At 39.0% G+C, this 13,374-nt stretch overlaps 1 protein-coding gene across 1 annotated transcript in view; it reads left to right on the forward strand.

The window, feature by feature from the left end:
• mfng (MFNG O-fucosylpeptide 3-beta-N-acetylglucosaminyltransferase) overlaps positions 1-12,633 on the forward strand; it is a 29,683-nt gene extending 17,050 nt beyond the window's left edge. The window contains exons 5-9 of the mRNA XM_044190143.1: positions 4,657-4,742; positions 5,814-5,979; positions 7,496-7,581; positions 11,613-11,703; positions 11,792-12,633. Of these exons, the coding sequence (XP_044046078.1) occupies positions 4,657-4,742; positions 5,814-5,979; positions 7,496-7,581; positions 11,613-11,664 (390 nt within the window). The 3' untranslated portion in view covers positions 11,665-11,703; positions 11,792-12,633. The remainder of the gene's footprint in view (positions 1-4,656; positions 4,743-5,813; positions 5,980-7,495; positions 7,582-11,612; positions 11,704-11,791) is intronic.
• Positions 12,634-13,374: the final 741 nt, after the last annotated feature.

Here is a 13,374-nt window from a genome sequence, read left to right on the forward strand (position 1 = left end):
TATACCACAGCACACTAAAACTCCCCTGAAGCCCATACTGAATTTAATTTATATGGACCGATAACTCCTTAAGGCAGGGTGACCCCTCTGTGATGCATTACTGTCTTTAATATAACTCCACAGATTTATTTTTCCTGCTGTCCTGCCTTCTGAGATTCTTTAGCTCCTTTTTCCATCTTGTTTTTATTCACTTACTGGTTTGCATGAATCCCTCTGTTGCTAATTTTCTCTGTCTTTTGCTTACTTGTTTCTTTGCATTCTTCCTTCCTGCCTTCTTTCTTTGTTTCCTTCTCTTTTCTCTTTCTCTCTTCTTATTTTGTCTTTGCTATCTTCTGATGCTGCTACACTGTGGAAATCCCTCCCTGTAACCTATGGACAAGTTAAATGCTGCCACTCATAGCCACACATCCCACTGTTTTAATTTTCTAACTCTTCGAGCCGTTCTTCCTTTTCCAAATATCTTTGGATGTATTTTCACAGACACAAATTTAGGAGCAAACCCATGCGATTACACAGGTTTTCTATTTAGATATAAAAACATTTTAAGTGACATATCTAGCATTCATCACATTTAACACTAGAACCGCCAGGAGTCGCTGTATACCTAAAACCGCCAATGGGTAAAATTGATCCGCTATTAGAATGCATTGATTTTGCGATTATTTCTGCTACATATTGCTCAAACACACTTTGCGCAGACATTCAGCACCTTTGGTGTGCACTTCCTAAACAGCAACCCAGCACTTCAGGCATTTACAGAATGTTTTATTGTGTCTGCATTCCGCCTTCACCATACAGGTCATGTGAAGGGCACGTCCACGCGCCGTGGCTCTTTTGATGCCATCCACTCCGCGCTGTTGTAGTTATATTCTAAACACAGTCCGAATTTAAATGCAGCACACAATTTAGAAAAAACTATTGACTATTGCAGTGTTTTTATAGGCCTGCATGATGATAACCAAACAATTACGCATACAAAAATATTTATTTATAATTCTAATCAATTCCAAAATTCAAAGTAGATTTTTACCCAACAAAAAATCCCACTTGATTCTAGTGTAAAAAACAGCTAAGTAACGTAGTTCAAAGGTCAAAGGGCATTTTCAATGGACATTTTGAGAAATAATCTCAAACTTCACCTGCTGGCCGATTTACAGAGTCAACTGCTTCAATTTTCTGAAGCATTTTTAGTCGTTCATCAGTTGTCTCAAATATGCTTGTTGTGTTTATTAATCATTAAGGCTCCACCGTTTTACTTGTGGGAAAATAAAATGAATATAAATAAAACCCCAAGTCCCTCCCATATTCTTTTCATATAGCATACTGAAAATTATTACTGTTGATTGAACAGACCAGCAGGTTTGGTTTATTTCTGATATTACAGTTACCTTGGTGGAGACAGTTTAGCCTCTTTAGCACCTCAGCAGTTGCTGGGATCTGTGTGGATTGAAAGTATTATGCTTTTGCTATGAATTAAATTACATTTTAAATTTCCAAATAGATTGTGCCATCCTGCCTCTCCACAGTTTGAGTAAATGTCATCATAACTAGAATGATGGCCAAAACTACAAAAATGAGACTCACATTGTGAAAACAAAGACATTTCTCTGTTTTTGTTCTTCCCTTTTTTGTTCTTTGACTCATTCCAACCTCTGTCTATCCATCTATTTTTCATTCCTTCCTTTTTTTCTTTCCCCTCTTTTTGATGCTCTGCTTTGCTCCTCTGAGGACACTAATGAACTGTAAAACAAAGCTGAGGTCTCTTTTTATTGGTTTTGTGCCAAAACCGCAGCCCAGCCAGGTTAACCACTGCCATTCAAAATCCATACTTACACTTTCATTTTGACTCTCGTCACCGCTGACAGGACATGAGGGGAGGATGCAGTCATGGATAGATAGATGGATGTATGCAAGTACAGGAACAGTGTAGCTCCGTGGCTTTTGTTCACATGGGAAGGATTTTCGGACTCAAGTGGATCAATGAGTGATTAGTATCTTGTTGGGATATTGATTAGTGGTAAAATACACACTCACACACACTTGTGACGACCCTCATTGACATAACGCATTCCCCAGCCCCCTCACAACTAAATGCCTAACCACGACCCATACCCTAAACCTATCCTTAAAGTCTGAACCCTCAAACAGCCCTTTGAAGGTCTGTCAAAAAGTGAGGACCGGCCAAAATGTCCTCACTTTCCAAAAAAACTTAAATTGGTCCTCACAAAGATGGATGTACAAGTACACACACACACACACACACACACACACACACACACACACACACACAATGACGAAGACTCCCCGGGGGAAGGAGGTTGTCAAACTGCAGGAGGTCGATTATTTTTGGATTACACATGCAGCTATTCACAGGTGTGTGTGTGTGTGTCATTGAGTTCACATGCTTTACAGTAGAATTAATGCTCCTATTGAGTTAAAGTGCATCCGGTTACCAGCAAGCTCTCTGAATAGCGTGTCATCCCCTCTCTCCTTTTCTCTCTCCTTTCTCCCTGCCCTTTTCAATCTCTCTCACTCATTTCTTGAAATTACTCTCTCCATCTCCCTTGTGTCACATTCTGCACTCTGATTGCATCCATTTACACTGGAAAATAGACCTTTATTTATCTTTGCTTCCTAACTCTCTCTCTCTTGCTTCCCTTCCTCTTCCCTTCTGTTCCTATTACTCTCTTTCACTTTTCTCTTTTCTTCCTATTTTTCATCGTCTCCATCCTTTGCTGAGGTTGGATGGGTGATGGAGAAAACAAACTAATGCCAGGCTCCTCTCTGTCTCCTCGTCTCTTTTTCTTACATCTTGCTGACCATCTTTTTCGATTTCCTGTTACTATTGTGAGGCTGAGAGGAGGATGAGAGAAGGAAGGAATGGAAACAAAAGGAAAGGGTAGGTAAGGAAAGGAAATGATAAAAATGTAAAGAAAAGTAATGGGAAGAAAAGGAGGACAGAGAGGGGAAAGGAAAGGACAGGACGAGAATGTAAAGGAAAGGACAGAAGGAAAGGAAATGCAAGTAAGGGAAAAGAAATGAAAACAGCAAAGGATTCAAAGTGGATGAAAGGATAACAAAAGTAAAGGAAGGAAAAGAGAAGAGTAAATGTAAGGAAAATTGGTGGAGAGGAAGCAAACAAAAGGAATAAAAACAGATAAGTCTGTCAGAAAGAAAGTTGAAGGAAATGTTTGAACAGAATAAATGAAAGGGAAGGAAATTAAGGCAAGCGACATCATAGCAAAAGGAAAGTGAAGGAAAGAAAAACACACACACACACACACACACACACACACACACACACACACACACACACACACAGTTTACTCATTTGTTCTGTAATTATTGCCTGCTCTAGACTCCTAATCTCATTTATGTGACTAACACACAAACAAATCACCAGAAAGATACATTTCCTCCTGTAAAATATCACCTAAACAGTTTATACTGCAGGAAATAAAAAAGACATAACATCTGCTTGAGAAATGGCAGAGAGTTAACAGATAAAGACATGCAATTCATAGCAGGCTGGTTTGGAAAATACCTAACAACCAATACAAGTCTGAAGGGAAACCAGAGCGAACAGGGAAAGAAAAGTAGTACACTTTATTATTTAGGGTCAGTGAAAGCAATCTTTCTCGGCTGTATTTCTTATCTATTAAAGACATTGTGTGTGTCAGAGGGAAAGATACTGCGTCAGTTTGTCAAATATTCCTAATATTCCTGTGTGTGTGTGTGTGTGTGTGTGTTTATTTCTATACTTTTGTGAATACAGATTTTGTGTATTTTGAGTTTCAAGGATTTGTTTCTTTCTTCCCATAAGAAGATGGTGAGACATTATGCTGTAGATGTGTGTGTGTCTCTGCGGGTGTGTGTGTGTCTCTATGTGTGTGAGGGACAAACTGAACTCAAATGTTGACAAACTGACATGAAAACAAATGCTTTGCAGGCAAAAGAGGTTCTTTACTTAAAGGTTAGGCATGCTTAACTGAATTTTAAATCCTCCTCGGTTTTTGTGTACATATAAACTATAATAATACAACAGGTATTCTGCATTTTTCAAAAGAGGATAAAACTGTTTTTGGACATATTTAAGCAAACTGCATCTAAACCTCAATCCTCTTGGTGGGGGTTTACCATGGTAATGATTATGACTTTTGAGTGACGTCATTGTGAGACATGCTGTCAGCTTTTGTTGTTTTGCTACCGACTGGAGCATGTATAGCCTTGTTTAGTAGTTTCCCCCCCGTTTCTTCACAAACCCACATAGCGTTGATTAATAATAATTAAGTATTAAGTATAGTTATAATATAATTTAGAACATTCAACATTTGGAAGGACCTATTGTGCTGTTATGTTTGTATTCCTTTTGGAAAGTGAGCTACCAAGCTAGGCTAACTAGCTTCCACTTGGGAGAGGATGCTAGTTAGGCCCCTCCGTGCCAACACAGTGCTCTCATTGAAGTTAATAAGGAAGATGTGTTTTTTTGATGCAGTGAAATTCTTGGTTGGAGGATTTTAAACACATTCATCAAAGCCAGGGATGAGAATGTTGTTTAAAAAAAACATATGTTTTTGTTTCGCTATGTCTGCATGTATGTATCTATAAATCTGTGTGTGTGTGTGTGTGTGTGTGTGTGTGTGTTTTGTCACTCAGAGGGAAGTGCGGTTCTGGTTCGCTACAGGAGGAGCAGGATTCTGTCTGAGTCGGCGGCTGGCGGAGAAGATGGCTCCATGGGCCAGGTATTTACCACTTGATACTCCCTGCATGTGTGTGTGTGTGTACATTGTCTTCATAGGGACCAAATGTCCAGATTAGTCAAAGTCAGAGACTCCACAATAAAGACATGTGTAGGTTCAGGTGCAGGTTCCATCATCTATTTCAATATTTTTGCTCTTCTTAGTCCATTAACTGCAAAATGCATTTAGTCAACGTTTTCTAAAATGTACTATATCTTGGTGGCATGCAATGAATATCAACTTGAAGAGACTTTAAACTTGCTTGAAATAGGTACTCCATCACAGTGAACCTTTAATGCCCTTACTTTTTTGTCAAAATAATGTTATAGTTGCTCAATATTGCAGCTGAGACTAAACGTTTGGAAAATATCTGGCTGATGCGTAACAGTGCTTGTTAGAAACTCTATCATTTGAGATTTGAGAGCCCGAAAAGCAAACCTAAAAGACAAAAAAACAAACAAAAGTGAACATAGATGTCATACAAAATCACAACACAATACATAATTGGATTTCAAAGGCCTCTTGCAAGTTTGCTGTTTGGTGGCAAACTCTTGTCACAGTTTCCTGCAAAGACTTGAATGCACATTTCAAAACAGTCTCTTTCTTCAACTGCATTAACCAGCGGCATAACTTTGACTAAAAAATAAAGCTGACTAAATGTTCAAGGTGATGAATCACCAATCTAAAGTAAGTTTCAAGTCTCTGCAAGTTTGTATTTATACTGCTCTCAGAGAACTGAGACTAATGGCTGCCCAGGGCTAGAAGGTAGGGAATCAATCTAAAACTTTACGGTGTTCTTTGGAAAAGGTCAGCAGTAAAGTAAATGCAATAAGTACTAAATGGGCCAAAACATGCAAAATCACCAATATTGTACATTTAGGATGAAAGTTGGGCAGTTTTATAGTTTTTCTTTTAGAAAAGTTCTCCCCTTATAACCAGAAAAATAATATAATTTAAAGGCACAATTCGTGATCTGTGAATATAAAAAAGCATGTCTTTAGTCATCTGTATTTTGTCAAATGTAAATCTGTAGTAATTCATGTGTGTGTGGGTTTTTGTATGTGTGTATTTTAGCGGCTCCCGGTTCGAGGAGACGTCGGCGACGATCCGTCTCCCTGACGACTGTACGGTGGGCTTCATTGTGGAGAAGAGGCTGGGCATCTCCATGGTCCACTGTCCTTTATTCCACTCCCACCTGGAAAACCTGCTGCTCATCAGCCACAAAAGCATACCACACCAGGTAGTGACCCACACGTACAGCAGGTAAAATAAGTATTGAACACGTCACCATTTTTCTCAGTAAATATATTTCTAAAGGTGCTATTGACATGAACTTTTCACCAGATGTTGGTAACAACCCATGCAATCCACACATTCAAAGAAATCTAACCATAGATGTCCATTAATAATGTTAAATGACACAGGGAAAAAGTATTGAACACGCTTACTGAAATTCATTTAACACTTCGTACAAAAGCCTCCTGTATGGAGAAACGAGTTGCATACATTGCTGAAGTGTGATTTTGGCCCCTTCTTCCACACAAACAGTCTTGAAATCTTTTTCCGTGGGCCTCTTCTATGAACTCTGATCTTTAGTTCTTTCCATAGATTTTCAATTGGATTCAAGTCAGGTGATTGGCTGGGCCATTCTAGCAGCTTTATTTTCTTTCTCTGAAACCAATTGAGAGTTTCCTTGGCTGTGTGTTCGGGATCATTGTCTTGCTGAAATGACCACCCTCGTTTCATCTTCATCATCCTGGTAGATGGCAGCAGATTTTTATCAAGAATGTCTCTGTACATTTTTCCATTCATCCTTCCTTCAATTATATGAAGTTTGCCAGTACCGTATGCTGAAAAACAGCCCCACACCATGATGTTTCCACCTCCAAACTTCACTGTTGGTGTGGTGTTTTGGGGGTGATGTGCAGTGCCATTTCTCCTCCAAACATGGTGTGGCATCCACAGAGTTCAATTTTGGTCTCATCTGACCAGACTATATTCTCCCAGTATGTCACAGGCTTGTGCAGCAAACTTTAAACGAGCTTCCACATGCTTTTTCTTCAGTAATGGAGTCTTGCGTGGTGAGCGTGCATACAGGCCATGGCGGTTGAGTGCATTACGTATTATTTTCTTCGAAACAATTGCACCTGCTAACTCCAGGTCCTTCTGAAGCGGTCCACAAGTGGTCCTTGGCTCTTGAACAACTCTTCTGATGATTCTTTTCACTCCTCTGTCAGAAATCTTGCGAGGAGCACCTGGTCGTGGCCGGTTTATGGTGAAATGATGTTCTTTCCACTTCTGGATTATGGCTCCAACAGTGCTCACTGAAACATTCAGAAGTTTTGAAATCCTTCTGTAACCAATGCCATCAGTATGTTTTGCAAACATAGGCCATCAGTTGGGACTGAACCAGCTGATATTATTTACACTGACAAGGGGCAGGATTGCTTTCTAATTACTGATTGTCTTGGCAACATACCACATAACTTAATGTATGGACATCTATGGTTAGATTTCTTGGCATGTGTGGATTGCATGAGTTGTTACCAACATCTGGTGAAAATGTCATGTCAATAGCACCTTTAGAAATACATTTACTGAGAAAAATGGTTCAATACTTATTTTACCTGCTGTACACACACACACACACACACACACACACATACACACACACACACACACACACACACACAGAAATTCATGCGGATGCACTTCCTCTTACGGTTGTGTGTGTGTGTGTGTTTTCTCCCTTGCAGGTGACTCTGAGCTATGGGATGTTTGAGAACAAGATGAATAGCATTGAGGTGAAAGGAAGCTTCTCTAAGGAGGAAGACCCCTCCAGGTTTGTCTGTCACTCCATCAACTCATGAATCAGGAGATATAAGCAACATATCTCTGCCCACATCATTCTGTGTAGTGTCTTTGATAACTATTCCACCTCCAGTCAGCAGCTTTACAACATTTTGGTTGGTGTACAAGTGATGTGGGTATGATACATGCTTAGACCTGCTTCCTTGTGTGTGAGACAAGCAAAGGCAATTTCTGTTATTTTTGTTTTTGTTAAATTGCCTGTAACTTCTGACGTGGAATGAACATATTTTCCTGTTATAAAAAGGTTACGTACCCTTTTTTGTTACAAAGCTACAACAATAAATATGCAACAAAGGGACCTCAGGAAATGACCTCCCTACAATACTTGACTGACAACACATATTTGAGTTAGATCATACTTGGCTTGAAAACTCTCCACCTTGGATACTTCGGTCTATGAAAGTTACACCATATTACTTCTGAAATAAGAAATAGCACATTCATCCTGTTAAGTGAAAAGTTTAACTGAACAATAAAACACACCCTTGCTCAATTTCATACAGTCATGGGTTTTGCTGTTACAGCCTTACTTGTTTGTGTACGACCAGTAGCTTTTGGTGGCTAATGTTAGCAAAGTTTTGATACATGATAGTTGATTGAATCAGTTTGCTGACTTCATGAATCTTCTTACTTGAGCTTTATTATATTATTTATTATATAAAAGTTACATGGGAACATTTTAAATGATCTACTATGTTTTAAACTAAGACTAATAGGGCGTTAAAACTGAAATCAGCCCTGTGTTAAAACAATGCAAGGGGCTGCGTTGGTGGGGACATGTTGCTTCACATACGATCCAGGAAGTCCAGTTGGAGTAAGAGATTAATGTGTTTAAAGGCTTATCGGATGTTAAAACACTGCACAATAGTTTCTAATACTCACAGACAGGATTTTACAACTCTGGAAAGTTATCATGGTGGCAACTATTTTATCTTTCGTCGTGGTGATCGTAAGGTAAACAGTAGGAATACAGTGTTCATGTTACAAATCCACCAGGAATGTCTACTTACATGTATGTGACTGGCTAAGGTAGTGCCTTGCCGGATGACATCGAGCCTGGTTCAACTTTTTTGCTGGATGATCCTGCTTTTTTTCCCCTAGAGCCCACTGTGTTGGCCCCCCCGCTGTGTCACTCAACTGGCCTCATTTAAACGAATGAAAACAAGGCTGCGTTTTTTCATGCAGAGCTTAAGTTGGTCTGAATGCGACCTAATTTCTAATGCCTAGGTTGCTCCCCCTACAGCCTGCAATAGTCACTATACCCCACAATATGAAACTATTGCAGTTGAGAAAAACAGCAACTATTAGTGGGACAAAACATGTACAGTTTTTCCTCAGGGTCGGCCTACAGTATATTAAAGGTCACAGGATAATTAAAATCAAAAAGGTTTATTCCCTTGACACAAGGAATGTGCTAAGCACATTTCTGACAACTAGATTATGAGGTATATTCTGTGCAAATTTGACATTTTAGCCTGATGGGGATGCTAGACTAAAGGTCAGAAAGTCACTAAAAACTCTAGGATTCTTCCTCTCGGGACCAGGAATGCCCATAACAAATTTAATGAAATTGTAGACGTTATTTCACGGACCAAAGTGTTAGTTAAAAGGAAATTTCACATGATGGTGGTGCTACAAAAAAACTCAAGGCTCACCAAAATAAAATTATCCTGTAGCCTTTTGTGTGGACTGAAATTAGATGCTACTTTGTTCCAAATCTTGTTTGTCAGTGTAGAAATAATCACTTAAAACCTGTAATCAAGAAATCAAACATTAAGCCCAAGAGCATATTATTAATAAATATTTAAGACTGATTTACCAGTGTATTGCATGAATTGTTCATCTTTATGGCAAGATGCTTGTTTACTACAGGCTACTTTGCTTTTAGAATTCCCCAGCACTCAGTTTTACTGCTCAGATGATCCAACCTGAAGACGTGACACCCCTGTATCTCCGGTTCATCTTGTTCTCCGTTCAGTCTGAGATAAAAGCAATTTGATGTAACACAACAGAACAACAGATGTGTTTGTCTTTCCCAGTCCTCGCCATCACCAGCTGTAAGAACATATCACCACAAGCGCGCCGCAGTGAGCTCTTTCCATTTGTTTCCATCCACTGGTGTCGCTCAGAGTTACGCTCAACATCGCTACAGCCTTAAAGGAGCAGGTCAAATGTTCATCTGCCTGTACAAACAGAACCTTTTTTTTTCACATCATATTTTTCTTTGTCTACCCAGGCATATTTGTGGAAATTAAGTTTGTTTCCCCAAAGAAATCAGGTCAAGAATGTAGCAGCATGAAAAATATTTTGCAGACAGCATCACTTAACGGGTTCGGAGAAAAAATACAAATCTTGTCATGTGAAAATGCATTCAATAGTAAATGATAGGAAAAGATAAAAACAAAGTTGTGTGGACAGCCTGGGATACAGTCAGGCCTGAGGCTATATGCACAAACAAGATCACTTCAATATGTGTAACAGTTGTTACTCTGGTGCAGGGGTGACATCACGTTGCTAGGTTTCGCAGTGCAGCACTTCTCGAGGGACAAGTTGTTGGATATGTGCTGTTCTATAGCACAGAGTGGGGTTAATGAGAGTTTCTGGCTTCTGAAACTGTGAGCAAAGGTTTCCCACCCATTTGCATCTTCGACTTAATGTCACAAAATGACAGTCATTGTCAAATGACTGGTGCTGATGAAAAGAATGATAGAAATGATAATAGAAAATGTTTAGAAATCATACATAGGGATACACAGTAATGGGAAGTACAAAATTAAATGCAGTATGAGAAAAAAAAAAATCAGAAATGCAAATCTCAAAATGTTAAGAAATCCTAACCAAAACTGTGCCCGAAACAATATCTGCAAGAAGTGAAGCCCAAAACATAATAAAGGTTGATATAATAAAGGCAGAACCATAGACTGTATAAAACATGGACGTAGTGTGGTGGCTCAGGTCATTGCCATCTTGGCTACAGAGACCAAAACCGTTTTTTTTGTATTTTTTATTTCTGTTTTTATTTCAAAGTTGGGCATTTTAACACGGGGGTTTATGGGAATTGACTCGCTTGCTGCTTGAGCAAAATACAGAATATATTCAAATCCTTAAAAAAAAAAAAAAATCAGGATCCACACAAATACTGTTAGTTTATTCTTTGGTCCACAACCTACTTTCCACATATTTTCATTTGAAAAACTTTCAACAACTTTTTGAGATTTCAGACAAATAGGAGCAAAAACATAATCTCCTTGCTGGAGGTAAAAAAAAAATCAAAAACATTCTAGTGGTATGATATTACTGTATGACATCTTCATTAGATGCTTCTGCAGGACTAATTTTAGCTGCTTAAGCTTTCTCTTCTTTTTTGTAGTAGCAGATCATCTGTATCATACTGGCTGCTGATAGAGGACAATTCAAAGTCACAGATAACTTAGTGTCCCCTTTAACACACACTGCAAGCCGACAGACCCTACAGTTCAGTGTGCATACTACATAATACATGGACTTAAATGAACAACAATGCTATTCTTTCCTGCTACTTTTACTGTAATTTAGCTGGAATTCCTGGACTTTTGTTGCATCTCATCCCCCTCTCTCTCTCAACTCATTTCTTGTCACCTGTACACTGTCACTACCAAATTAAAGGCAAAAATGCCAAAATATAATTGTGTTATCTTTGACTAATATTTAAATTTGTTTGATGATCTGAAACATTTAAGTGTGACAAACATGCAAAAAAATAAGAAATCAGGAAGGGGGCAAACACTTTTTCACACCACTGTGTGTGTGTTTTTTTTTTTAAATTTTTTAAAATTTTTTTTTTCTTCACATAACCAACCAACCAGTATGTATTATAGGGATATGCAAACACACATATATACTGTACATATTTAAATTGCATAGCACATGGAGAATAAAGTATTCCAAACATCACTAACACTGAGAAATGTTCAAAATCAAGCATGCATCTCTTTTATTATTAATCACTTCTGTCTTCTACAGGTTTAAGACTGTCCACTGCATGCTGTATCCTTTCACCAGCTGGTGTCCTTGAACTCTTCATAGAAGACTACAACTTCCAAACACGCAGGGGGTAAGACTGGTAATCCTGATGGACTTTCCCTGGGTGTTGTCTGAATGCATAGAAAAATGATGGATTTAATTTGATGGAACAATTTCAGATGCAGACACCAGAACTGGAGAATCAGAAAGTAGCAGTGAAGCCTTGGACAACAGAGGATTTAACTGTAGAAATCTGGCCTCCCATAACGGCTCACTCTTAGTTGCCTGAACCTGCTTAAACGAGTGATCAGATGGACACTCACAGACAGATATTAACAGGATCATGACTATGAACTGTGAAAGGTTTTCTCTTCTTCACCTCTGTCTTACAAGAGACAGTTACATGAAGAAAATGGTGTCTTCACTACTGAATGTTTTGGTTTGTTTGGAGGATTTTTATGTGGGAGTGAAGCACTTAAGACAAAGCAGCACTTTTGCTTTTCACTGAAACTTTGTCAAGTTGTTTTGTCGACAAAAATAAACATGAAATTGTACTTATTTCTAAAATGTACACACATATTGAATGATTTGATTAAATTTAGCTTTACATTTTTATAACTGTTTCTTTCTGATCATTAAAACTGTCAAAGCGTTTGAGTTGATGATGATTTAAACTGCACAGAGTCTGCACCTACAGGGCCTGAATTGCCTCCAGGTAGTGTGGAGGTTGAAGTTGCTGAATTTATTTGAGTCTTTATTGATTTAATGTGTGTGGCCTTGTGTGTGAGTGTGTTGTTATGAAGGGGACGGTGTCCTTGTGCCTATGAAGTCTCACACAATGAACATTCTGACCCACACCCTCCTTATCCAAACCTCCTGTCCTCCCTCCCTCCTTTTTCTCACTTCCTCCCTACTTTCCTCCACCCCTCCATCTGTCTCTCTGTTTACTTAGTCTTGTCCACAACTGCTGTGCTGGCTCCTCCAAGGCCATGGCTGAAAGTAAAATGAACTTCCACTTCCATCCTGTTTGCCTCAGTTGCATTTATTTATTTATTTTTTTACCTCAAATTAAAAAAACAACAACAAACCACTGAAAGCGTGAAGAAGATCACAACTGACACACCTGAAACCTGCTCCCCACAATGGCCTGAAAAACTAGCTCACATTTGACAACAAATCTTATCGAGCTGGACACATCAGGTTCAGAACAAAAACATGAATCTCACAATGACAATGTTAGTGTAGGAATGGGAGGCAGAGGCCATGTGCAGAGATGTCACTGCTGCCGGCTGCCCGCAGGTTGCTTGTTTGCTGTGAATGGAGATGTGACGAATACAGGTATGCTGCTGAATGAGTCTGGGGCTGACCTTGTGTGAAGTGGATGGAAAGTGGTTGAGAATGTACAGGAATGACTGTGTGGCCCATGACACATCTCCGCGAGAATACTGAGACGCATCATTTGGAGTAAATAACACGTGTGTTTGAATGTTTGAATGCAAACAGAAAGTTCACCGTGGATGTAAAATCAATTTTACTGCAGGGGTTACACAATGAACTATGTTTATATTTATTCTAAGTGTTTCTGCTTTAATAAATGGAAAGTAAGATGATAAACAGTGTTTAGAAGATGTGCGACCAATGAAGATTTGTTTCACTAGTGTTGCACATGCTGTGTGGAACATTTGGAGGACATGCTTTCATCCAAAGTGCACTGGTGCATGTATAGTCCCAGTGTCATGGGGAAAAGTGATATAAAAAGACT

This window comes from Siniperca chuatsi, linkage group LG3 (genome assembly GCF_020085105.1).
Source record: "Siniperca chuatsi isolate FFG_IHB_CAS linkage group LG3, ASM2008510v1, whole genome shotgun sequence".
NCBI lineage: Eukaryota > Metazoa > Chordata > Actinopteri > Centrarchiformes > Sinipercidae > Siniperca > Siniperca chuatsi.